The sequence below is a fragment of the Microtus pennsylvanicus genome, chromosome 11 (assembly GCF_037038515.1).
Source record: "Microtus pennsylvanicus isolate mMicPen1 chromosome 11, mMicPen1.hap1, whole genome shotgun sequence".
NCBI classification, from domain to species: domain Eukaryota; kingdom Metazoa; phylum Chordata; class Mammalia; order Rodentia; family Cricetidae; genus Microtus; species Microtus pennsylvanicus.
Window position 1 is genome coordinate 9,713,330 of NC_134589.1, and position 24,777 is coordinate 9,738,106.

Sequence of the window (24,777 nt, forward strand, 5' to 3'; positions counted from 1 at the left end):
GAGATCTGCTTGCCTCTGCCTCCCAAATGCTGAGATTAAAGGCTCAGGGTACACCCTACCATGCCCGGTCACTCTGACCATCTCGGTTAGGATAGAAGGGAAAGCAGTGACCTCTCTTAATGATGAAGCATCTGGTCCAACGGTGAGTATAGACTCCAGCACCTGCTGGCCCCATGCACTCCGTGTGTGGCCATGGCAGGCAGCAGATCTCTGGAATGGATATGATTTTAGAAGCTAGTCCATAGGTTGGGTGAGAGCTATAACAGATCCAGCATACTCTAAAGGGCTGTGCACATGTGTGCATAGCTAACGGATGCCGAATCATGTGACCTGGATCTACAGGTGTTGCTGAATTTGAGGGTCCTGGGGACCCTCAGGTGAGGGGGGTCCTGCAGACTGATGTACCAAGCTGGACCTTAAGCGGCATGTGTGCTGTTGTGTAGATTAGACACAGGAACCCCCCACGTGTAGGTTAGGGTCTGTGTCTACCCAGGAGCTGTGGGCACCACTTCTGAGAGCCCCGTCCCGAGGGCCGAGTTGGTGTGCAGATATGGAACAGTGAGTGGTCCCATGGCAAGCCTGGCCCCCAACAGCTTCTAAACCAGTTCTGGGCTTTTCCCTCCAGCCTCTTCCTGCCAAACTCCTTCACACCAGTGTCAGCAAGAGGCCTCATAGGAAGCAAGGACATTGCCTTAGGGCCACAAGGGCTGTGCTTGTACTTGGGCAGGAGAAGGGGCTGGGCGCCAGGCCGTCCGGGCTGAGTGTTACAGTGGTTGGGACAGGGATTTGGAACCAAACAGTCTGGGCCTTGGTTCTGGTTTTGCTCAGCCTGTCTGTTCCTCAGTTTCCTCTTCTGTGAAGTGGGCGTTGCCGGAGCACCGTTGTGTTAAGTGAGTTTAATTGCTTTGTTTTTATTTATTTATTTTTTTAGATTTTTTTTTTTTTGTGTGTGTGTGTGCCTGTGTATATGTGTTTTGCCTGCATGTATGTATGGGCACCACACACAGGCTCCTGGTACCTCCAGAAATCAGAAGAGGGCACCACATCCCCTAGAACTGGAGTTAGGGACCGTGTGTCCCACCATTTGGGTGCCGGGAGCAGCTTCTGTGCCCTCTGCAAGAACAGCAGGCACTTCTAACTGCTGCCCCGTGTTTAATGGCTTCTTATGGGCAGCATCCCATACCAGGGTTTGTCCTGTCGTGACCTCGTTCTCACAAGGACTCACAGATGGGGGCTGTCCCCACTCCACAAGCGAGGAAACTGAGGTCTCCAGGCATCACCAGCCTAAGTGTATCCCAGAGGGCATCTTCCAGGGACGGTCAAGGTCTTGTCCTGTCTGCTCCTGGCTGGGTGGCTTGAGGTGACTTTGCCTCTTGGAGTCTCAGTTTCTTTTCCTGCCTTTAGCAGTTGTGGTGGGTCCCCAAACCCAGTCAGACAACCGAGGTGCTGCATAAGGCCACTGAAGACCAGCTATGGGAACATCCGGGGTTGGACTTCCTAGTCAGAGTGAAACTCCCCTCCTTCAGCGTTGCTTGGGGCCTGCTTGCTTCTCTGGTGAAACCCAGGCACACACAGGAACAGAATAGCCACACCCAGGTGTGAGCAGACCTGGACCTAGGTGCCTCTCCTGGGCTGCAGCCTCGTCCAGGGTCTCCCTGCCACCCCACCTCCAGCCCCCTGAATGAACAGCATGTTCTTAACCAGTTACCCAGCCCAGTGCCAGGTCATTTTGTTGTGGCTTTTTCCTACCTGCGCCCCAGTGTCGGGTGTCAGGCACATAGAGAGGACCAAGCTGCTTGGGCCAGAAATCTGAGCTTACCACACCCAGTGCCTGGCAGAGCCATCTAGCTGACCAGGTAGGTGTGCCCCCTCCTCCTGTGGCCCTGAGCGGCTTCCTGGGGCTTTCTTCTCAGCCCCTGACAGATACTCCAGACTCCCCCAAGGCCTCATGCTTAGAGAAGTCCTTCCCAGCTGAGTGTTGGGGAAAGGCCTCCAGCCTCTCGCAATCTGACAGGGACTTGGGCTGATATTACAGTCTTGGCAGCTCCTGTCCATCTTTGCTCACCTTTCGCTTCTCCACATCAAAAGAGCCCATTGTTCTTGGCTCCCTCAGCAGCGGTCACCTGAGCTCAAGGTGCAACACAGGACAGGGGCTGGGGAGATGAAGGGGGAGCTGCCAAGCTTCCGTCCACCGCCTAGTTCAGTCCTGAGCTGGAGTTCTCTGGGGTCTGGGAGTTCCATACTTCCAGTCTCCCCGAGGCTGTACCTGTTGCCCATGTGGTGCTCTGAATTATAGGGGAGACCCCATGGTACCCTGTGGGCATCTCTGAGAAAAGCCATCTACATTCATCCTTTCAGGGCCCTAAACAAGGTCAGGCAGTTATCATCCATGGAGAACTTAGGGGAATCCGAAGCGTGAAAGGCTTAAATCAGTGTTATGCTGGGAAGGGCCAGCCAGCGTGGAGCAGGGACTGAGGAGAGGATGTCTGGGACGGGATGGCTTCCTTCTCTTACCTGGTTTCCCTAGGGCTCGCCCTGGCTTTCTAGCTCTTCCCTTGTTCTTCTCTTGGCTCTGTCAGCCTTCCTGGCCGAACCACATCCTTCTCCTTGTCCCAGCTGGGGCCATTGAGTCCTCCACACCCCCTCCCCATAGAGCTCCCTGCGCTCAGGACTGGCTTTGCCTCTTCATAGGAGCCTTGACCTAGGGAGTGGCCGCTCACCTGGGCCCTGTCCAGAAAAAGTCCTGTGGAGTTTACGTCCCTTATTTTGCTTCTGAGGGAACAGTGTTGTCAGCTGGACAAGATGCCCTGGGGGGAATACTGCAGCCAGCCAGCCTGGGGACAGTTGCTCTCACACTGGGTGAGCAACCCCCCCCCACACTCACTATATTCCCAAGATGCCTCATGTTCGGTCCAAGAATACTCCATGCAGGGCATCGTGGGTATCATCCTGGCGGGGCTTGGTGAGCCTGTTCTAAATTGACCTTTGGAAGAACGGGGAGAGGATGGCGGGGAGGAGTGGTCAGGTGTCCACCAGACTGCAAAGGAAGCGAGGAATGAGTTGTGGGTGATGGAGGGGGATGCCCAGCCTTTGCAGCAGGACGGAGGGGTCCAGCAAGACTGTGGAACTGCTTAAGCTGGTGGGATAGCATACAGCCTCACATCTGTTCTTCTTTGACTTTATCCCTGCTGATGAGAACACAAAATAATCTAGGATGGTGTGATGTGTGTTGGTCCAGTAAGAATAAAATAGGAACAGCCGGACAGTGGTGGTATATGCCCTTAATCGTGGCACTCGGGAGGCAAAGGCAGGCAGGTCCCTGTGAGTTTGAGGCCAGCCTGGTCTACAGAACAAGTTCCAGAGCTGTTACAGAGAAACCTTATCTTAAAAAAAAAAAAAAAAAAGCCCTTTTGGGCTGGAGAGAGGTGGCTCAGTGGTTAAGAGCATTGGATGCTCTTCCAGAGGTCCCAGGTTCAGTTTCCAACACCCGAATTGCAGCTCATAGCTGCTTGTAACTCCAGTTTCAGGGCATCTGGCATCTTCACAGAGACATGAGTTCCTGCGAGTATGTCTGTGGGATACATGTGTGCATTGCCCCTGGAACTGGAGTCAGAGATAGTTGTGAGCCGCTATGTGGGTTCTGGAAATCGAACCTACCTGCTTTGTCTGATACTAAGTCTGTAAATTCAGGTATATTTTGCGCTCCTGACACGTCTCAGCTGTAAAACAAGCTCTTGGAAATAACCTGGCTCTATCTAGCACCTGTGGTGGTGGGCCTTTAATCCCAGCCTGCAGGCTGATCTGCCAGTTCCAGGCCAGCCTGGTCTACAGAGCGAGTTCCAGGACAGTCAGAGCTATACAGAAAAGAAAGAAAATACCTGGCTCTGCTTTAAGAGTTTGAGACGTCCAGCTGAAGGTTTGCAGTTGGCTGGCAGAGCCCTGCCCTGTCTCTTTGGAATTCAGGCTGTTTCAATAAAGACACTTGAAATGGGGTTCCCCGTGGTGGCACTGAGGGTACATTCTTTACTTATTCATTTGTTTGTTTTTTAATTTTTTGCGATAAGGTCTCACAAAGCCCAGAATTTACTGTATGGTGAGGCTGCCCTCGGACCCCTAACACTCCTGTCGTCTTCCTTTGCCCTGAGTGCTGGGGTTGCAGTTTTTTTTTTTAATTATTTTTATGTGCATTGGTGTGAAGGTGTCAGATCCTCTGAAACTGTTGTTACAGACAGTTGTGACCTGCCATGTGGGTGATAGGAATTGAACCTAGATCCTCTGGAATGTTCTTAACTGCTGAGCCATCTCTCCAGCTCCTGGGGTTGCAGTTTGAATCCCCATTTAAGTTGATGGAAAAATAAGTTGGCTCCTTGGTATGGCAGCTGCCACACTGAAAGAGAGGAAGGGCTGTGGCTGCTCTCAGGGCTGCTCAAGGTGTGGGGCTTCCTACTGGGTTCAAGCTCCCGAGGGCATTCCCAGCCCCCACCTCACCCCCAGACAGTCCCCCAAATTCCACATTCCAAAGGCTTTGGCCTAAACTGTCCCTGCCTGTGGTGATGAGCAAAATGCTCTTTTCTGGAACCTTCTCCAGGCCTCTGACTTCTCCAGGCTTCAGCAACCTGAGATCAGCCTAGGCCCAGCTGAGCCCTGCAAGAGCTTGTCCCACCCACACAGCCAACCTGTGTGAGTTCTATGCTCTCCTTTTCCTAAGAAATGTTTGCATTCCAGACACTCAGCTATCTACTCAAGGCTCTTCCAGGGTCCGCATTCTTCACATAGCTGAGCTGGGACTGGGGCTGGCTGGGGGCCTCTGACTGGGTCCCCTCTGGGTGCCTGCTTTCCTGGCTGACCCTCCAGGTAGGGGCCCTTTACAAGGCTGAGTGTGTTCCTGCCCCATCCACCCATTCAGCCCCAGGGATTCTCCAAGGAGGCTTTTGTTGGAGTTCTCCCTGCCTGACCTCCTCCCTGGAGCCTCTGGGCTGGACTGTGAGGAGGTGCAGCCCTTGCTCCAGCTCTGAGGCCTGTTGTCACCAAAGCTTATCTCTGTCCTGCTTGGAGGCCTGATAGGGCTGCTCAGGAAAGCCGACCAGAGGGCCAGAGAGGCCGCCTCGGCACCCTTCTCCACATCGATTTAGCTAAGAAACTGAGAGGTGACTGATTGCCATTCCTGTACTCAGCTCCTTCCCAGTTCGCCAGAATCTGTGCCCCTGGGGGTAGGTAGCTGGTTAAATGCAGAGCCCCAAGTCTCCTGAGGGATGCTTTGTCCTTCTATCTTTCACACCCTCTCAGTCTGTAGTTCCTTCCACAGACACCCAGAGCTTCGGGCAAGCACCTGATCACCAGTGAGGCTCTTGTTCAGAAACCCTGGGAGTGAGACAGCGACCCCTCGGGAATGCTCTCCAGCCGCTTGCTGTTCATTTTAAAGCTTTTAACCATAGGCTGATTTCATGCATATAAATAACCTGAAAAGCTCTATCTGTGCACGAGCACGTGTGGGAGTGTTGGTGCAATGTGATCCAGTCGCATCTCTGTTTTTTTCACAAATTATATATAACCCGGTGTAGTGGCACGCCCCTTAGATCCCAGCATCAGGGAGGCAGAGGCAGGGGGATCTCTGGCCAGCCTGGTCTACATAGTGAGTTCCAAGACACCCAGAGGTACATAAAATAGAGAATCCCTGTATCTCCCCACAAAAAATTACATATATGTGAATTTATATGTGTGTTGTGTGTATAGTTAAATGGCGTGTGAGCTCACACGTGGGTGCTTGTGTGGAGGGCAGAGGACAACTTTGTCAGTCAGTTTTCTTCTCACCTTTCTGTGGGTGCCAAAGGTCGAATTCTGGTTTTGAGCAGACCCAGGAAAAGGCTCCTGCCGACAAACCTGACCACTTGACCCAGATCCCCCGGGACCGACAAGATGGACGGAATGAAAAGACTTCCGTGGGTTGTCCTCTGACCTCTGAATATGCCCCATAGCCCTCACGCACACCCCCAGCTGCCCACATAGACACACAAAATAAATAAATGTGAAGCGTTTGACGAAAAGGGACTGAGCTAAAGCATGTAACTCCAGGAATTTCCTGTCGGGGAAGATGGCTGAGGGAAACACGATGGCAGGGGGAGTCCAGAGCCAGGCCGGGACGCCGGGGCATCCTCAGACCACAGGGCGGGCCTGGAGCTGTGACATCTCCAGGCCTCCTTATTAAGGAACCATTGTCTCCAGGAGTTCACCCTCTACCCCCTCCAGCACCTCCCAGAGACTCAGGAAGGCTGGAGTGTGACCCAGAGTGCTCTCAGTAGAGGCACAAGCTCCTGGAGATTGTCAGGTGGCCTGGGTGAACTCACAGGAGTGGCCGTGTGGCTAGGGGTGTAGACTACAGAAATAAATGACCCCAGTCCTCCTCTGTGTCTGAGAAGAGCCAAGAAGGTGCAGTGCTCTGTTCCCCTTTTCCTTCCTATTGATCTGCGATTCCGCAGCCTGGCCCCAACCCTAGGGTCACAGGTCCAACCCCCATGGTTCTCATTACAGACGGTGGAGCATGGCTTCCCTCACCAGCCCAGCGCCCTTGGCTACAGCCCTTCGCTGCACATCCTGGCCATTGGCACCCGCTCTGGAGCCATCAAGCTGTATCCTTTCCAGTGCCTGCTGCCACGGGGAGAGGCCAAGGTGGGGTCTAGGGCATGGGGTGGGTGAGATCTGGAGGGGTCCCTGCTTGATCTTTGGCAGTTGGTCCAAAGACAGGGCAGAGCTTAACATGGCAAGCAATGTGTCCTTCGCTGGGGCAGTGGGGGGAGAAAGGAGGAGGAGAGGGTTATTTTCTGTTCTCTGACTGCTCGAGTCCCCCTCCTAGCCGGAGGTTTCAGGACTTGAGCTAGATGTGATTGTGGGCCCATTGTGGCTAGCACCTTGTCTAGAGGAGTCGGGCTTGGCCTCAGCATCTTTTCCTTCTGCCTTGACAGGATAGGGGGCTAGGAGGTCCTAAAGGAGTCTGTGCCCTTTCACTGTGTAAGAGGTGCCTTCCTAATGTGCCACTCAGGCAACAATGGCAACGGGACTCGTGGGAGCGTATCTCAAAGACTGGTGGGCACATTTCTAGGGAGGCCTGGTCTCTATTTCTCTGCTGCCTTCAACTCTGTGCCCCTGCCAAGAGCTAGTTTCACGTGACCCATCTTGTCCCTGGGAATGGTGCAGGTATCCATCCCCTCAGGAGCCTGCTCTGACGGCAGGGAGGGGATGGGCAATGCATTTTTAACCGTTCACGCTTCTCCTCCATAAGAGGCTGGAGCAGCCTGGCCCTGGGCTCTGTCGTGTCTGCAGGTGAAGGTGGAATGACCTTAGGTGAGCAGTGGGGTTAGCACTTGGGCAGCCACACACATCCCTGAAAGGGGATTGGTTAGCAGAAACAGGCCCTCCCTGACCCATGACTAGACATCACCTAGCTGTGCAGTCTTTTGCCCCCCGCACTATGTGGCTGGGATACCAGCGGCTCCACCCTGGGGACAGCTCCTCTAGCCGGCCTGAGATGAGCCGGGCCCTGAGTCCTAGACAAAGCCCCTCACTTCTGATGTCTGACTACCTGAGCTGGCACCTCCTCCCACAAAGTCCTCCCCCGAGTCCAGGTGCCAGGTGGGCTGGGTTAGTGTATACACAGGAGGCCAGGGGCCTGAGCCCTGCAGCAGGCAGCGCTAGTCCAATGTTCCTCCACCTGGTTAATCATTACCAGCCAGAATCACATCCTGGTTGCTAGTCGCTGGTGCCAAGACTCAGGGCAAAGCTGCTGGGGGTGCCCCCCCCCATCGTGCCCCATGTTCTGGCAGGTGCCACCAGGTGACAGGTGATACGTCTGTTGTTACAGCTCAAGTTGCAGGGAAGGGGGGAGGAGGGAGCAGTCTAACTGTTGCCAGGATGGGGAGTTTACCTTTCTGGGGAATTGCCCCTGATCTGTCCTGCTGGGGGAACTGTCCCCAGGGTCAGATCACTGACTGAGTGCACCTGGGGCAGGGCAGCTGCTATCTCCCCCGCATCCCACGCCCCTAGACGTTTCATCACACAGGCACTTGCCTGCGAGCACTCCTTGCCACCCAGGCTATGGACCACTAGGTTTGGGGAGGGCTGGTGTCCAGCTTTCTGAGGTTTTCCTGAGCCTTCTAGATATGGCGCCCCTGGGGTAGAGTTCATGGGGCTTCACAAGGAAAACAACGCGGTGATGCAGATCCACTTCCTGCCTGGTCAGGTGAGCACCTGCTTGGGGAGGGGCCATGGAGGGGAGGGGCCTCCGTGATGCTAAGAAGTGGGGCTGGGCTTGGCCTGGGGTTGACCCTGGGTTTGGTGCTTGTGGAACACCTAGGACCCCTCCCCTCCCCCATTTGTCCACTGGAGGCTCGAGGCCACCCTGAGAACCACAGAGGGGTGTTTGTCCTGGGGCTTCTTAAAAAACCCAACACAGGCTGGACTGCCCAGAAAGGAGAGGCCTTGAAGAATGTTGGCTCTTTAGCAAGCCAGCTCCATCCCCATTCTCTCCTAGTGTCAGCTGGTCACTCTGCTGGATGACAACAGCCTGCACCTATGGAGCCTGAAGGTCAAGGGTGGGGTGTCAGAGCTGCAGGAAGAGGAGAGCTTCACGTTGCGTGGTGCCCCAGGGTAAGGGTGGTGGTCCCCTTGCTTTCCTGGCCCCTCCTTACCTTATTCTCCCCCAGTTCTAGGGCGGACTCATCTCTTGAGAGTCCTGTCGACTGATTGGCAGTGCCTAACTTGTGTCCAAGCCGCAACCTCATGCTCAGGGGCCCGTCCCAAACTATGGTGGGCTGTGCCCTCCCATGCCCACACCCTCTTGTGTACAGGAGTGCTAGGTCTTTCTCTTACCCCACAGCTCATGTGCCCTGCCACCTGGCTCCCACCGTAGTAGAATGTAAACCAACCGGGATACTCAAGGCCCTTATGGGCCTGTCTTCCCTAGACAAGATCTTCCAGGGGCTGGTAGAGATTCCGGGAAGTCCTGGGGTCCCACCTGTCCAGACCTCGGACATCTCACCAGCTGTCCCTGTTCACAGGGCTGCTCCCAGTGCCACACAGATCACCGAGATCCTTCCCCACTCCTCCCGAGAACTGCTCTACCTGGGCACCGAGAGCGGCACCGTGTTTGTGGTGCAGCTACCAGGCTTCCGCACGCTGGACGACAGGACCATCAGCTCTGAGGCAGTGCTGCAATGGTGAGCTCCAAATGGGCCGTGGCCTTCTCCAGGTGGCTTCCAGCATAGGCTCAGTTTGTCATTTTATCCCTTGGAAGTGTGGGGGCCCGGAAGAAATACCCTCAACTTTCTACCCACCTCTACCAATCCCAGATTGCTTGTCCATCAGCCTCTGTCTGCTAACATCATAGCAGTAAGGTGGGGGGAGATAGTGGGGGCGGGTCTTAGAAATAATTTTGTCACCTCATTTAAAGGTGAGAAGTGGCTGGGTGTGGTGACACTCGCCTTTAATGCCAGCATTCAGGAGGCAGACATAGGCAGATCTCTGAGTTTAAAGCCAGCCTGGTCTACATAACAAGCTCCAGGTCAGTCAGGGGCACACAGAGAAACCCTGTCTCAAGCTAAACTAAAAAGTGGGCTGAAGCAATGGCTTAGGAATTAAGAGCTTAGGAATTCAGAGGACCCAGGTTCCATCTCCAGCACCCACGTGGTGGCTCACAACCTTGTCTGCATCTCCAGTCCCGGAGGATCTGACGCTCTCTTCTGGCTTCCAGGGGCACTGTATGCATGAAGTGCACAGACGTACATGAAGGCAAAACACCCACACATCAAATGAGAATAATAATTGATAATAATGTAAAAGAAGTAAGACCCAAAATAATGGTATGCCAGCAACTCCTCAGTCCAGTGTCCACAGCACATGGGACCACAAATCTCAGAGTCCTGAGGACCTGTGCCGTGGGGGAGCTGAGCCTGCTCCCGCTGACACCTGAGGTTTGGGGCGCTCTGCTGTGGCTGAGAAGCTGCAAGTTTGTTAAGGTCACTTCAGAGACTTGCTGCTTGACCACAGGAGCTAGCAGGGAGGCGAATTCAGAGCAGCGCTGAGAATGCAGAGGGGAAGATGGTTCTAGAAGGGCAATAGAGTTGGTTGCACAAAAGCTTGTTGGGCCAGTTTGAGGGTACTGGAATATGCCTCACTTCCAAGGCAGGTGGCCAGTGTCTAGGACTTGGCCCTGAAGGCTCCGGACCAGGCTCAGGGCACAGGCAGCTGGCAAACCAGGCTCTCCTACTTTCCATGTAGACCCAAGCAGGACCCATCTGTCCAGCCGTGGCGTGGCGGTGCCGGCTAGGGAGGATTCCTGTGTGGGGTGGGGTCCTTCTGACTTCAACCCCTGTTCTTTCCCGCTTGACAGGGCTGGGCAGAACTAGGCTAGGGCAGCATGCCTGAGGTCAGAGCAGTTTGTGAGGTGACCGGTGGGATGGCTGGTGTCTAGCCTGGACCAAGTCTATGGGCGGGGCATTAGAAGGACCAACTCCTACACAAATGGCCCTGTCAGGCCCAGCCTCGCCGTCACCCCATGGTGAGCTGGGGGAGCTATCAGGGAGGGCTGGAGTGCCCCGAGACCCTCTTCTTGCTGTTTAAGTCTTTGTTCACCTTTTACTCTGATACTTAAATAGCTTTTTATTTTGTTTGGGGCAGGGGGTAGGACAGGGTATCATATAGCCCAGGCTGGCCCCAAACATGCTCTGTATTAAGGATGGTGTCTAGATCTTTCTGTCTCCACTTCCAGAGTGCCGGGATTACAGGCGCCAGCCACGGTGCCTAGGTTTTGTCAGTGTCCATCCCTTAACTCTGGTGACATTACACTTAATAAGGTCTCCATCTAAAGAGATAAATACTACAAAATACAGAGGTTCTCTGTTATCATTGTAGAGTGTTTCTGTGTGTGTGTGTGTGTGTGTGTGTGCGCGCGCGCGCGCGTGTGTGGTGCTGGTGTGTGCTGGAGATGAAGTCCAAGGCCTCAGGCATCCTGGGAGAGTGCTCGGCTGCTAAGCCGCACCCCACCCATCGTGCTGTTTTTAATAAGATTGGAAACCGTCTAATTGCCCAGCAGTTTTCATTTCTATGATGATATTGTTTGTGTTCATTAGGTCTTAGCCAACCTGGCAGTGGTGGCTCACGTCTTTTCTCCCAGCACTTGGGAGGCAGAAAAAGGCAGGCGGGTCTCTGAGATTGAGACCAGCCTGGTCTACAGAGTGAGTTCCAGGACAGCCAGGGCTACACAGAGAAACCCTGTCTTGACAAAACAAAAGCACAGGAAGAACCTTGAGCTGGGCAGTGGTGGCACACACCTTTAATCCCAGCCCTTGGGAGGCAGTGGCAGGAGGACATCTGGTTAGAGGCCAACCTGGTCTACAGAGTGAGTTCCAGGATAGCCAGGATTATACAGAGAAACCCTGTCTTAACCCCCCCATCAAAAAGAAAGAAAGAAAGAAAGAAAGAAAGAAAGAAAGAAAGAAAGAAAGAAAGGAAGGAAGGAAGGAAGGAAGAAAGAAAGAAAGAAAGAAAGAAAGAAAGAAAGAAAGAAAGAAAGAAAGAAAAACCCAGTATAATAGTATGTCTGTAATCATAGAACTGGGGATGTGGGGACCTGAGGGACTGACCAGCCTGTCTAGCTGAACCAGTATGTTCCAGGTTCAATAAGAGATCTTTTCTCAAGAAGATTCTACAGCAGAGAATGATTGAGGGAGACACTCAATGTCAGCTTCTGGGCACCCTCCCCCTCCCCCATACGCATACAGGATTACATATGTACACGTGCACCATACAACAGCGGCACAAAGAGGCCATCAAGATGACCCAACAGGTAAAGTTTAACACTGGTCTCTCAAACCTGACATCCAGTATTTGATCCCTGGGACCCGGTTAAAAGCAGGAGAGAATTGACTTCAAAAGATTGTCTTCCAGGGGCTGGAGAGATGGCTCAGTGCTTAAGTGCCTGACTGTTCTTCTAGAGGACCCAGGTTCAGTTCCCAGCACCCACATGGCAGCTCACAACTGTCTGTGTTCCAGGGGATCTGACACCCTCACATAAACACACATGAAGGCAAAAGCACCAATGTGTATGTATATATATAAAATAAAAATAAACTTAAAAAATAAAAGATTGTCTTCTGACCACACACATGCTATGGTTTGTGCATGTCCATTTTCACAAACATGCATCATGCACACACCCATAATAAATATAATAAAATTGTTAAAAAAAATAGACAAGGGGCTGGAAAGATGACTCAGAGGTTATAAGTACTGACTGTTCTTGCAGAGGACCCAGGTTCAGTTTTCAGCACCCACAGGGTGGCTCCCAGCTATCCATAACTCCAATTCTAGGGGATCTGATACCCTCTTCTGACCTCTGTGGGCATACATACATGGTATACTCATACACATAAAATAAATACATCTAATAAAATAAAATTTCAAGAAGATATTTAAAACAAGCACATTTAATTGTTCTACAACTTAAATTCCTATAAATGTTACTTGCCTTCGTTAAAAATGTCTGAGGCGAGACAGAAGAAGCTAGAGGCACCACGGATAAGCACTTGCTGCTCTCGCAGACAGACAGGCTTCCGTTCCCAGCACCCTCCGTGGGTGACTCTCAACCTCCTTAACTCCAGCTCCACAGGATCTGCTGCCTCGGGCCTCCGCTGGCACCAGCGCTCGTGTGCACATGCTAACACATATATGCATAATCAAAAAAATAAAAATCATCTTTTTAGTGGGGTGGATTGAGATAGGTGTCTCTCTGTAGCCCTGACTGCCTTGGACCTGGTAAATAGACCAGGCTGGTCTTGAACTAACAGAGCTCCATCTGCCTCTGCTGGGATTAAAGGCGTGTGCCACCACACTCAGCAGACTTTTGCCTCTGAAGATTTGAATCTCATGTGATCCAGGCTAGCTTCAAATTACTGTACAACTACATTTGATCTTGAACACCTAGTGCTTACTATTATACCTCCCCCCCCGGGGGGTTAGTGTGTGTGTTTAAATATATAACTACCATGTCTTGTTCGACATGGCCCTCACTGTGATGTGGCTGGCCCTACCATCTTCCCAGGCTGGCATGTGGGGTACCCACTGTTGCATGGGCTCATGGCACTCCCTTGCCTAGGCTGCCAGAAGAGGCCCGCCACCGGCGGGTGTTCGAGATGGTGGAAGCTCTGCAGGAGCACCCCCGTGACCCCAACCAGATCCTCATTGGCTACAGCCGAGGCCTCGTTGTCATCTGGGACCTTCAGGGCAGTCGTGTGCTTTCCCATTTCCTCAGCAGCCAGGTAGGTGGTGTCTGGAGGGGGCGGCTCTCCCAGGCCCATGTGTAGACCGCTGCCCTGATCCGCTTCTAATCGCTTCCTTTCCCCCCTCAAAGCAACTGGAGAATGTCAGCTGGCAGCGGGATGGCTGCCTGATCGTCACCTGCCACTCGGACGGCAGCCACTGCCAGTGGCCCGTGCCCAGTGACACCCAGAACCCAGATCCCCTGCGCAGCTCCATACCTTATGGTCAGTGCTTCTGCCTATAGGATCTCTCCCTGTCTTCCGTCTTCCCTGGCCTCAGGTGGAGGCTGCCTAGCTCGTAGAACCAGAATCTGGACCCAGAGAGGTTCAGGATTTAGTCTAAAGCCACGCAGCTGGTTTCCTGGTTCCCACTGTGGCTGCCTCGGGGATGTGCAGAGAGAAAGCCTCCCCGTAACATGTGATTAGAGCGAGGAAACTAGACCTTGTGGGAAACCCTCTCAAGATAACACCTTTTCTTCCAGGTCCCTTTCCTTGCAAGGCTATAACCAAAATCTTCTGGCTTACTACCAGGCAAGGGTGAGTGCCGATGCCCTGTCATTCCCACTTAGTACAGCTTCCCTGGAAAGAGCCCTGGGCTCAGCCCTGACTCTGGGGAGTCAGGGCCTAATGAGGACTTCCGTGGTCTTGGTCCCAGGGACACTAGGGTAGGGTAGGGTATCAGATTTGTTATTCCACCTTTCTGTAAATAGTTCTTGCAAAATCCATTCCCCTACCTTCCTTCAGCCTTCCCAGAGAGATGCCGTCAGCCAGGGTTCCGTACTCTGATGGCCACAGCCCCGTTTCTTCAGAAGGAATTGTATCTAGCGAGGCCTGGTGTGGGAATGTGTAGGAGGACCCTGTAGAAGAGGGGGGATGGCTCCTGGCCCAGGTGCCCCATTTCACCCCAAAGCCATCCTGGGGACTAGTTTCCCTTCCGGCTCTGGGGTCCCCCAGCCTCCAGCCCAGCTTGCACAAGGCTGTCAGGAGTGGTACTGAGCCCCAGCCCACCTTTCTCCTGTGCCTGCAGGTTGCCCTTCACGATCTTCCAGGGCGGTATGCCACGTGCCAGTTATGGGGACCGCCACTGCATCTCCGTGGTCCACAATGGCCAGCAGACAGCCTTCGACTTCACCTCCCGTGTCATTGACTTCACCGTCCTCACGGAGGCGGACCCTACAGCTGGTGAGCGAGTATGAGGAGTTGGGGTTCTGGAAAAAAATGAAGAAGGGTGCTGGGATAGATGCTCCCAAACCTGCCACCCTTCCGGGTCTCTTGTCCTTATTACCTCTTCTTAGTGTCACCAAGGCCAGTGACACCTGTGATTCTGCTCTGTCCCTCCCTGCCGTTCTCCCAGGTGGAGACCCAGTCTGGAATGTCACCGTTCCAGGCTACACCTCTTACCTGTCCCAAGCTCTCTTTAAGGGATTTGGCCCGACTCGGGCAGATCGCATTGCTGGGTTTCTGCCCATCCAACTTGGCAAGAGGGTCCTGGCTTAGATGTGGTGAAGTCTGGGTGGGGTAGCAGATGGCTGTGTGGGGCCAACCCTGAGTCTGCCCCAGAAATAGGAACAGTGACAAGCCTAGCAAGGGCTGGTGTAGAATCAGGGAGGAGGCCTGGGAACTGTCCGGGAGAGGAGGGCAGGCCTGCTTGACCAGTGACCATGACTTACCCAGCCAGCATCCTCAGGGATCGCAGCCGGGACTGTTCCAATTACTCCTGGCTTTGAGTCTTCTGGTCTTCCCCCACCCCGGGAGACCCCAGGCCTGTGTTTGTTCTTTCTCAGCCTCTCCTCCCTCCTCCTGCTCTGGTCCATCCTCCCATTTTTACTCCACAAGCAGTCTATAGGTTAATGCCTAAGGGCCACTCTGTGGGGACACAGGCATACTTGGCGGCTTGCCGCCCGTCCCCGCTTTGGGCCTACAGGGCAAACTAGGTGGTGTGGCAGACAAAATACACACCATCCCAACCTTGACAGATCAGGTCATCAGTCAAGACCAAACACTACAGTTTCCCAAGCCAGCACTTCTAGCCGCTTCCGTGCCAGATGGAGCTCTTGTTCAGTTCTCAGTGGGACTGATCCCTAGGACAGCCATGCAGAGAGGCCTTGATTGTGATACTTCTGCTTGGAGCTCTTCAGGTTTCTCTGTGTAGTCCTGTCTGCCCTGGAACTCGCTCTGTAGACCAGGCTGGCCTCAATCTCCTCCAGTGTGCTGGGATTAAAGGCGCATGCTACCACTGCCCGGCCTGCTTGTAGCTCTTATAGACCTTGATGGATCCTGCTCTTAGCCTGGAGCGTTTTCTGCAGGCCAGATGGGGCTGCAGCCTCCTGGCCCTGACTGTCTGTCTGTACTCCAGCCTTCGATGACCCCTACGCCCTCGTGGTGCTAGCAGAGGAGGAGCTGGTGGTGATTGACCTGCAGACGCCGGGCTGGCCACCGGTCCAGCTGCCCTACCTCGCCTCCCTGCACTGTTCCGCTATCACCTGCTCTCACCACGTCTCCAACATCCCCCTGAAGCTGTGGGAGCGCGTCATAGCCGCGGGCAGCCGCCAAAACTTGCACTTCTCCGCCATGGTAGGTCCAGTCCTAGCCCCAGGCCCACTCCTGACTTGGGCCCAGGTTCTCTTGGACTTTCTGATCTCTTCTAGGAGTGGCCCATAGATGGTGGCACCAACCTAGCCCCACCTCCACCCCAGAGGGACCTGCTGCTCACAGGGTAGGTGACTTTAATGGCTACTTTGCCTTTGCTAAGGAGGCCATGGTGAGTGGGAACAGAGCCCTGGGTTGTGCGTTGCAAACCCCAGGCATCCTGGCTGGCATAGCCCTCACCAGGCTCTGCCCGCAGGCATGAAGATGGCACAGTGCGGTTCTGGGATGCCTCGGGGGTCTGCTTACGGCTACTCTACAAACTCAGTACGGTGAGGGTGTTCCTCACAGACACAGACCTCAGCGAGAACCTCAGTGCCCAGGGTGAGGATGAGTGGCCCCCACTCCGCAAGGTGAGGCCAGGAGCCCGGGTGCCGGGGTGAGGGGACCCAAGCTAGGACGGCCCAGTGGCCACTCATAGACCTCTCCCTACCTCGGCAGGTGGGCTCCTTTGATCCCTACAGTGATGACCCCCGGCTGGGCATCCAGAAGATTTTCCTCTGTAAATACAGTGGCTACCTGGCTGTGGCAGGCACGGCAGGGCAGGTAGCAGGCTGGGCAGGGTGGGGGTCGAGGGCAGAGTGGTTGGGTGGCTTTGCAAATCGGGAATAGGATCCCCTATCTGGCAGCAGCATTGGGAGCGCGCCTGGAGCTTTTCCTGGCAGGCGCAGGATGCTTGATCCCCATAGTGAGTGGCCCCCTGAGTGACTTGTGCTTCCGCTCCTGAAATAAGGATCTGCTGGAGTCAGGCAGAGGACCTCGGCTTGGTTCCCAAGTCCTTTGCTGCGCTGCGATGCCTGGGCTCAGCTGAACTGTCTGCCGCCTTCGCCCCACCCCAGGTGCTGGTGCTGGAGCTGAACGATGAGGCGGCAGAGCATGCTGTGGAGTACGTGGAGGCTGACCTGCTTCAGGACCAGGAGGGCTACCGCTGGAAGGGGCATGAGCGCCTCGCCGCCCGCCCGGGGCCCGTGAGCTTTGAGCCAGGCTTTCAGCCCTTTGTCTTGGTCCAGTGCCAGCCCCCAGCCGTGGTCACCTCCTTGGCTCTGCACTCTGAGTGGCGGCTTGTAGCCTTTGGCACCAGCCATGGCTTCGGCCTCTTTGATCACCAGCAGCGGCGGCAGGTCTTTGTCAAGTGAGCAGAGTGTCTGGGGCTGGGGATTGGGACTGGGACCTCGTGGGGCTCTTGGGGGACCTGAAGTGTTGTGTTGATGGCCTGACATGACATCCTCCTCTCTCAAGGTGCACACTGCACCCCAGTGACCAACTGGCCTTGGAGGGCCCACTGTCTCGAGTAAAGTCCCTCAAGAAGTCTTTGCGTCAGTCATTCCGTCGGATGCGCCGCAGCAGGGTGTCCAATCATAAACGGCGGCCTGGTGGCCCCGCAGGAGAGGTGAGGCCCAAGCAACCATCTACAGGACCGTACAACTCTCTCTCGCTCTCTCTCTCTCTCTCTCTCTCTCTCTCTCTTTCTGGGCTATGAGCCCAGGATCTGAATCCAGGCCAGGCCAAGTAGGTTCACCACCTACTAACCAAGTGGCTTATATATGCCATGCTGTCATTATGCCTCAGTTTCCCCATATCCAAAAAGCCATAGCTGTAATACTTAACCTTAAAGACAAGTCCTGAGTAAATGTTCATGATGACTGTTAGGGTTGCTGAGATGAAACACCATGACCAAAAGCAAGCTGGGGAGGAAAGGGTTTATTTGGCTTACACTTCCATATCATAGTCCATCACTGAGAGAAGTCAGGGCCAGAACTCACAAAGGGCAGGATCCTGGAGGCAGGAGCTGATGCAGAGGCCATAGTGGGTATTGCTTACTGGCTTGCTCAGCCTGCTTTCTTAGATAACCCAGGCCCATCTGCCCAGGATTGGCACCACCCACTATGGGCTGGGCCTTCGTCCATCAATCACTAATTAAGAAAATGCCCTACAGGCTTGCTTTGGAACCAGTCTTATGGAGGCATTTTTCTCAGCTGGGGTTCCCTCCTCTCAGATGACTCTAACCTGTGTCAAGTTGACAGAAAATTAGCCAGCACAATTGTCGTATTATTTTTCTGTCCCTTTCTACCCATGAGATACTGAGAAGTCAAGCAATTTCTCCTCAGGAAACCTCTTATTTGGACAAAGTCCTCTTGGGCCCAGGCAGTCAGGTGGTTGGCTAGGCTATGGCCAGTCCTTCCTTGGAAGGATTAGCATTGAGGAGCAGAGGCAAGAGCCCACCCTTAGGCCCAGCCCAACTTCTTGCAGGCTCAGGCTGTGGGCAGCAAGGCGGAGCGAGCAGGCCTGCAGAACATGGAATTGGCACCGGTGCAGCGCAAGATCGAGGCCCGCTCGGCAGAGGACTCCTTCACTGGCTTTGTTCGGACCCTCTATTTTGCTGACACCTATCTAAGGGACAGTGAGTAGCTAGCCTGAGGTTGGGGATGTAGAACACATCGTGGCGGGAGATGCCCCTAGCATGACGGATGAATAGGTGGACTCTCCGGCATAAGGAAATGGTAGATGGGTGCTCCCGGTGTGAAATCGTGTAGGCGGTGCTGCCTGCCTAGAACCCTCAAGGAACTGGTCTGTTGGTGCAGACAGAGCCAATACCCGTTGCATTCCCTTCTCTTCCTGGACGTGACAGTCAGTTGCCCAGTTTGATAGCCTCTCTCCTCTGCTCTCTTGAAACATGGCCTTAGACATGTCACCTAACCTTTCTGGCCCTCAGCTTCCTCTCATGTAAAACAGGGGACTGCTATGTTCTCCCTCCATAGGGGCTGGAGGTGGCATAGTTCCATTGCCACCCAATAGGCATGTGGCAATGTTTATCCCTAGCTGGTTCTTCCCTGCTGAAAGTGAGTGGCCACTCCTATGTCCCTTCAAGGGCAGCCCTGTCCTAGGTTCAGTATCCTCTGTGTGGGGAGCCCCATGAGACTGTGGGAGTACTTTCCCGGGAAGCCGGAGAGGTCCACAGCATATCTGTGTAACAGAGGTGGAAATTGAGCTTGAAGAAGCTTGCCAACTTGACTTTAGGTTTTCAGGAGCAAGGCTTGGGGTGGAAGCCCATATTGCCAGCCCCGCTCAACTCCCAGAGCCCGGGGTTAGGTACCCAAGCCTTTTTACCTTTCGACAGGCTCCCGCCACTGCCCTTCACTGTGGGCTGGCACCAATGGAGGTACTGTCTACGCCTTTTCCCTGCGCGTGCCGCCTGCAGAGCGGAGAATGGATGAGCCAGTCCGGGCTGAGCAGGGTGAGTGATGGACCGGGAAAACCCAGGGGACCTGACCTGCTTGAGTTGTGGGGGGGAGGGTGTCACCAAGCTACCCATCATAGCCCGGTCCCCAAACTGCCTCTTCCCCAACCTGCCTCTTCTGTAGCCAAGGAGATCCAGCTGATGCATCGTGCACCTGTGGTGGGCATCCTCGTGCTTGACGGACACAATGTACCCCTGCCCGAGCCCCTGGAAGTAGCCCACGACCTGTCGAAGAGCCCAGACATGCAAGGGAGCCACCAGTTGCTCGTGGTATCAGAGGAACAATTCAAGGTGCCACATGGCTGGGTCCCCTGGATGTCCCTGCACATAAGTAATGATAGCTGGGACCAAGGTTCTCATTTGGAGTTGGAGTGTCTGTTTCGGGGTCACAGGAAAGAGGAGGGGTAGTGGATAGCTTGTGTGTGTCAGGTCAGAGGTAGACACAGGGGCAAGCCCCGCATCTGTGGGAGATACAGAATGCCCAAACTTGATGTCAGTGGCCTTGCATCCTCCCGGCCCAAGATTTGCATCTGAGAGCTGATGGACGATAGGACTCAGATGTACACCATGCAGTGCCCACTATAGGACAAGATCCCCATGGTAGTAATGGGTTAGGAGAACCACAGCCTGGTTATGATGTGACTCATGACCAACTGTCACGTGTGCCCAGGTATTCACATTGCCCAAGGTGAGCGCCAAGCTGAAGCTGAAACTGACGGCCCTGGAGGGCTCACGGGTACGAAGAGTTGGCGTTGCTCACTTTGGCAGCTGCAGGGCCGAGGACTATGGGGAGCACCACCTGGCTGTGCTCACCAACTTGGGTGACATCCAGGTGGTCTCAATGCCCCTGCTTAAGCCCCAGGTGCGGTACAGCTGCATCCGGCGGGAGGACGTCAGTGGCATTGCCTCCTGTGTCTTCACCAAATATGGCCAAGGTGTGCAGGCACGGACTGGGGCCTCAGTAAGCTGGGCTGGGCTGGGTGAGAGGGTCTCTCAGGCGCTGTCAGGGGATGCCTCAGTGAACGGGGTGCAGCTGGGTGAGAGGGTCTCTCAGGTGCTATCAGGGGATGCCTCAGTGAACGGGGCGCGGCTGGGTGAGAGGGTCTCTCAGGCACTGTCAGGGGGTGGAGAGGCAAGAGCCACTCAGATACGCAGCTCTGCCAGGCTGGCTCTGTCCCTGTCCCCCTGGGAGGGAGGCTCCGCCACAGCCACAGGAGCCCAGGAGCCCTGAGCTGACGTTCTCTGCCTCTCCTCAGGTTTCTACCTGATATCACCCTCAGAGTTCGAGCGCTTTTCTCTCTCTACCAAGTGGCTGGTTGAGCCCCAGTGTTTAGTGGATTCAACCAAAACCAAGAACCACAGCCACCCCATTAATGGCAACAACACAGACCCCAAAAGGACCTCGGGCCAAGTCAGGTGAGGATGAGGGCCCAGAGGCCTTTCCACAGCCTTGCTCTTTCTGAGGCAACTGCTGACTGGGCGAGACACCCTTTTTCCTGGGCCAGCTGCTAGTGCACACCTGGTCAAGCAGGTTGGCCTCACCCACCTCATGGGACCAAGATTTTCAGAGCCTAGTGGTACCCAGCCCTCACTGTCTGCCTCTCCACAGGAGCTCCAGAAGCCAGAGTGACGGGGAAGGTAAGACAGGCCTCTTCTGGGCCCCAGCTGGCTAGCCTGGGGTAAAGGGAGGCAAGGGGCTTAGGGTTAGTGAGAGGGAAGAGCTTAGACGGGGAGCAGGAAGGGACGGTCGGTCTCCTACATCTGGGGCTCTGGCTTCCAGCACTCGCTCCCTTTACCCCTGTAATGGGAGGGCTGGGCAGAGGGCCCAGGACAGGCCCACCTGACCATTCTGCCTTCCAGAGAAGAAGCCCGGCCCGGTGATGGAGCATGCACTTCTCAACGACGAGTGTGAGTCGATGTGGGGGTTGGTGAGACTCACGGGGTGGGGGAGCATGTCTTGGGGTACAGGGCAAAGCCTGGAGGCCAGAGGAAGCCAGGAGACAAGCCTGTCAGGCACCCCATCCCTGCAGGCCTCACTGGGTCTCTCCTACCTAACAGGGGTCCTAAAGGAAATTCAGAGTACACTGGAGGGGAACCGGGGGTAAGTCACTACATCGCTGGGAGAGTGTGGGGACATGGAGGATGAGGCCACCCATGGATGGTGATCTCCCTGTGTTGCCCCCTCAGGAGCTATGGTAATTGGCGTTCTCACCATGTGGCCGTGGGATGCAGCCTCAGCAATGGGGAAGGTAGGGCTCTGGGCACCCCAGAGGAGGAGAGGGCCTGCTGCCCGGGGCTGGGGTGGGGGGCACAGCAGGAAGACGAGCCTCAATTGCCACCCTTTCAGGGCCCAGCAGGCCCACAAGGCCATCCTAGCCCTGGAAAACACCAATGGTATGGGGGGCTCAGGGTGGTTGACTCTGGGACGCTGTCCTGCCCCGGTGGTCCTGACCCACTGTCTCCCCGTGTCCTTCCACAGCAGAGTGAAGGGACAGCATCCAGGCTGTGATGAACACACTACTGAGGGCCTTTCCAGCCCGAGCCTGGCCAGGGTCTACCCTGGTCACCACCCTGTTGCTGCTCCTGGCCTTGGGAGAGGAGAGACCCCACCCTGGGCTGCCCCTCCTGGGCTGCCCCTCCTGGGCTGCCCCTCCTGGGCCTTTGTGTGTCTTGTCCTTTTGTTGTGCACAGTTTTTATTCCCCACCCCCCACCCCCTTTTGTAGCGGGTTGGTTTTAAATTATAAATTGTAACTGCCTCTGAGTAAAACAGAGTTTTTAATAAATACCTTGTTATGTCTTCACTGGAACAGCCTGAGGACGAGTTTTTCGGTGGCTTAAGTCCATCCCCAGCTCGGAGATGCTCAGAGAACCTCCTCTTTACGTATTTGAATCATCAAATGTTGCTAAAATGCCTTCCAGGAATGGCGGTGGGCATGCAAACATCATCTGTCCCTCCTCCTAAGGTCCCAGTAACAGAGACATGACCCGCCAAAGTCCACCCTGGGTGCACTAATGCGGTTTATTGGACTTTCTTAGCACAGGTGAGGGGTTACCTACAGAGGTGTGGGTGCTCCTCCTCTCAATAGACCGCCCCTAAAAAGCCTTTACCCAGCAAGGGTGAGAGCTTCCCTGTAGTAATAGAGCATGCTAGTGGGGACCCCGGAATGGTTTCTCCTCCAGGGGTAGTAGGGGCAACTGGATACTTGGACAAGAATCTCATACCCTACTCCACCCTTTGGGATATAAACTGCCAACAAGCCCAGCAGGGATGTGTTGCAGGAATTTTGATCTTACTGTGACACTCCCAAGACTGTTAAAGTTTACTTTGCATTAGGGCTGCCCTAGAGAAGCCAGGAATTTGGCACACAGGAAGGAAAGGGCAGGGGCTTGAGTGTGGTGCTTCCTTTTGGTTTTGGGACACATCTCTTGCTGGCTCTCCAGCCAAAAAGGAAGGTCAGCTGGTTGCTTCTCAGCTTCTCTGATCTAGCAGGTTTTCACCCCCACATCTGACTTCTGAGTCTTTGTTGGTAAATAAAATGATAAGAAATTTAGTTTAAACATACATATTGCAGCCCCGGCTCTTCCTCAACTGTGGGGCTGGAAGGCCCTCCAGGGCCTGAGTGGCTAGCAGAGTGTTTAATGTGGGGCCATGAGACTGCAGATGATAATTCTAATATAAGTAGATTCGGCCAAGTGTGGTAGCACATGCCTTTAATCCCAGCACTCGGGAGGAAGAGGCAGGGGTATCTCTGAGTTCGTGGCCAGCCTGGTCTACAGAGTGAATTCCAGGACAGCCAAAAAGATACACAGAGGAAACCCTGTCTCAAAAAACAAACAAGCAAACAAACAAACAAACCCCAAAAAACAGTAGCTTCACATACAGCCTCTAAGCTGACAGAAAAATGTCCAAGATGCTTCTTTGCAGGGGGGTGCAGCGGAATGCCCCAAGATGGTGGTTGTTCACCCTGGAGGACAGTCACTGCTCTAAGCCATGCTTCTATCTGAACATTCTCTTTGGGAGGGTCCAGGCAGAATGCCTTCTCCTGGGTGAGACTTTCAAGTAATAGAGCATGGGGGCTGGAGAGATGGCTCAGTGGTTAAGAACACTGGCTGCTCTTCCAGAGGACCTGGGTTTGATTCCCAGCACCCATATTGTGGCTCATAACCATCTGTAACTCCAGTTCCAGGGGATCTGTCGCCCTCTTCTGGCCTCTGAGGGTATCTGTGCTCATGTGAACATCCCCACACACATTTATGTAATTAAAACTAAGATAGATAAATCTTTTCTTAAAAAACAACCATTTACCAATATACTATATATTACTTCTGAATCACCAGGAGAAGCAGAACGTCCATGGGAGCAGAGTCTTCCATTTGTAAGAGTTTGTCCAAGAGCCCACAGGACATGCTGGAAAAGGGACAAAAAACTAGCGTTCCCTTGGTCAGCGATGGTGGTACCCCACAGCCATTCTCCAGCGAGGGCTCTGAGCTAGACTGGGGTCGCATGCCAGTTTAATAGCTGTGACCTCAGAGTACATCTGTGGAGTACCTGCCCCAGGGATTCAGTAAGTTCAAAGCAAAATGTTAAAAATTGCCAAGGACATACTAAGCCCATGGGTGGGATTTGCTATTGTTTGTGCAGGACTCTTTCTCCGTGATATCTTTAGGAAAGCATAGTAGTCCTGCATAGGTCAGAGTCATCATCTGGATAAATCTCCATAAACTGAGCACACAGCCACACAGCATCATACGTGCCCTGGGGTCCTGCTGTAGACCCATGTTTGCCCTGTCTACCAATAGAATCCCATGCTGGATGCCCTTCTGTGCCTGGCTGCTTTCACGCACCATTCTGTTTACAAGATCGCCCTTGTCATCCCTGACTTCCTGTGTCTCTCCTTGCTGCGTGAGAATCCCCTGCATGAACTTTCTCCTTTTTACTGGACGCACAGCCCTTTGACGAGATCTGCGGGCAGTGGGTATTGCCTCGTGCGGCTGTCTGCTGGCACATGGTGTTGCCCATGATCTCGTGGTTTTTTGGGACAGTTGTTTCCTCTTCCTGATTGTGAATTGGCACAACCTCTATAGGAGAAAATTTAGGAATCTCAAAATTACAAGCACACCCAGCCCTGTGGCCCAGCAAGTCTCATCCTAGGAGTTAATTCTACTTGGATGAGATTATACCCCAGGGCTGTTTATAACATAAGCAAAGGATGATTCCTTACTTTATGTGTATGGGTGTTTGGCCTGAACATATGTTTGTGTACTGGGTGTGTGCCTGCTGGCCTCCGAGGCCAGAAGAGGGCATTGGATCCCCTGGAACTGGAGTTATAGTTTCGTACCACACATGGGTGCTGAAAACCCAGCCTGGGTCCAATGTAAGAGCAGCAAGTGTTCCTAACCATTGATCCATCTCCTCACCTCTCTCATAAGCAAAAGATGAGAAGAGGTGGCGTCAACTTGTTTGAAAAAATTCAGGGGGAGGGAATGAGAGGAGAGGGAGGGAGAGGAAACTGCAGTCAGGATATAAAATAAATTAATTAATTAATTAAAAAAATCCAGGCCAGGCAGTGATAGCACACCTTTAA

The 24,777-nt window shown here is 54.0% G+C and overlaps 1 protein-coding gene across 2 annotated transcripts in view; it reads left to right on the top strand.

Annotated features, from left to right (window-relative positions):
• Llgl2 (LLGL scribble cell polarity complex component 2) overlaps positions 1-21,991 on the top strand; it is a 35,862-nt gene extending 13,871 nt beyond the window's left edge. Inside the window, exons 3-26 of one of the 2 annotated variants that reach the window (XM_075990095.1) lie at positions 6,529-6,626; positions 8,152-8,233; positions 8,525-8,640; positions 9,051-9,209; positions 13,145-13,307; positions 13,400-13,532; positions 13,790-13,844; positions 14,335-14,489; positions 15,664-15,881; positions 15,956-16,023; positions 16,153-16,306; positions 16,395-16,499; positions 16,793-17,085; positions 17,193-17,343; positions 18,204-18,354; positions 19,072-19,188; positions 19,316-19,482; positions 19,862-20,126; positions 20,448-20,607; positions 20,801-20,829; positions 21,052-21,099; positions 21,250-21,292; positions 21,379-21,440; positions 21,671-21,991. In XM_075990095.1, the coding sequence (XP_075846210.1) occupies positions 6,529-6,626; positions 8,152-8,233; positions 8,525-8,640; positions 9,051-9,209; positions 13,145-13,307; positions 13,400-13,532; positions 13,790-13,844; positions 14,335-14,489; positions 15,664-15,881; positions 15,956-16,023; positions 16,153-16,306; positions 16,395-16,499; positions 16,793-17,085; positions 17,193-17,343; positions 18,204-18,354; positions 19,072-19,188; positions 19,316-19,482; positions 19,862-20,126; positions 20,448-20,607; positions 20,801-20,829; positions 21,052-21,099; positions 21,250-21,292; positions 21,379-21,440; positions 21,671-21,678 (3,000 nt within the window). In that variant the 3' untranslated portion in view covers positions 21,679-21,991. The other variant, XM_075990094.1, reaches the window with a different exon arrangement.
• Positions 21,992-24,777: the final 2,786 nt, after the last annotated feature.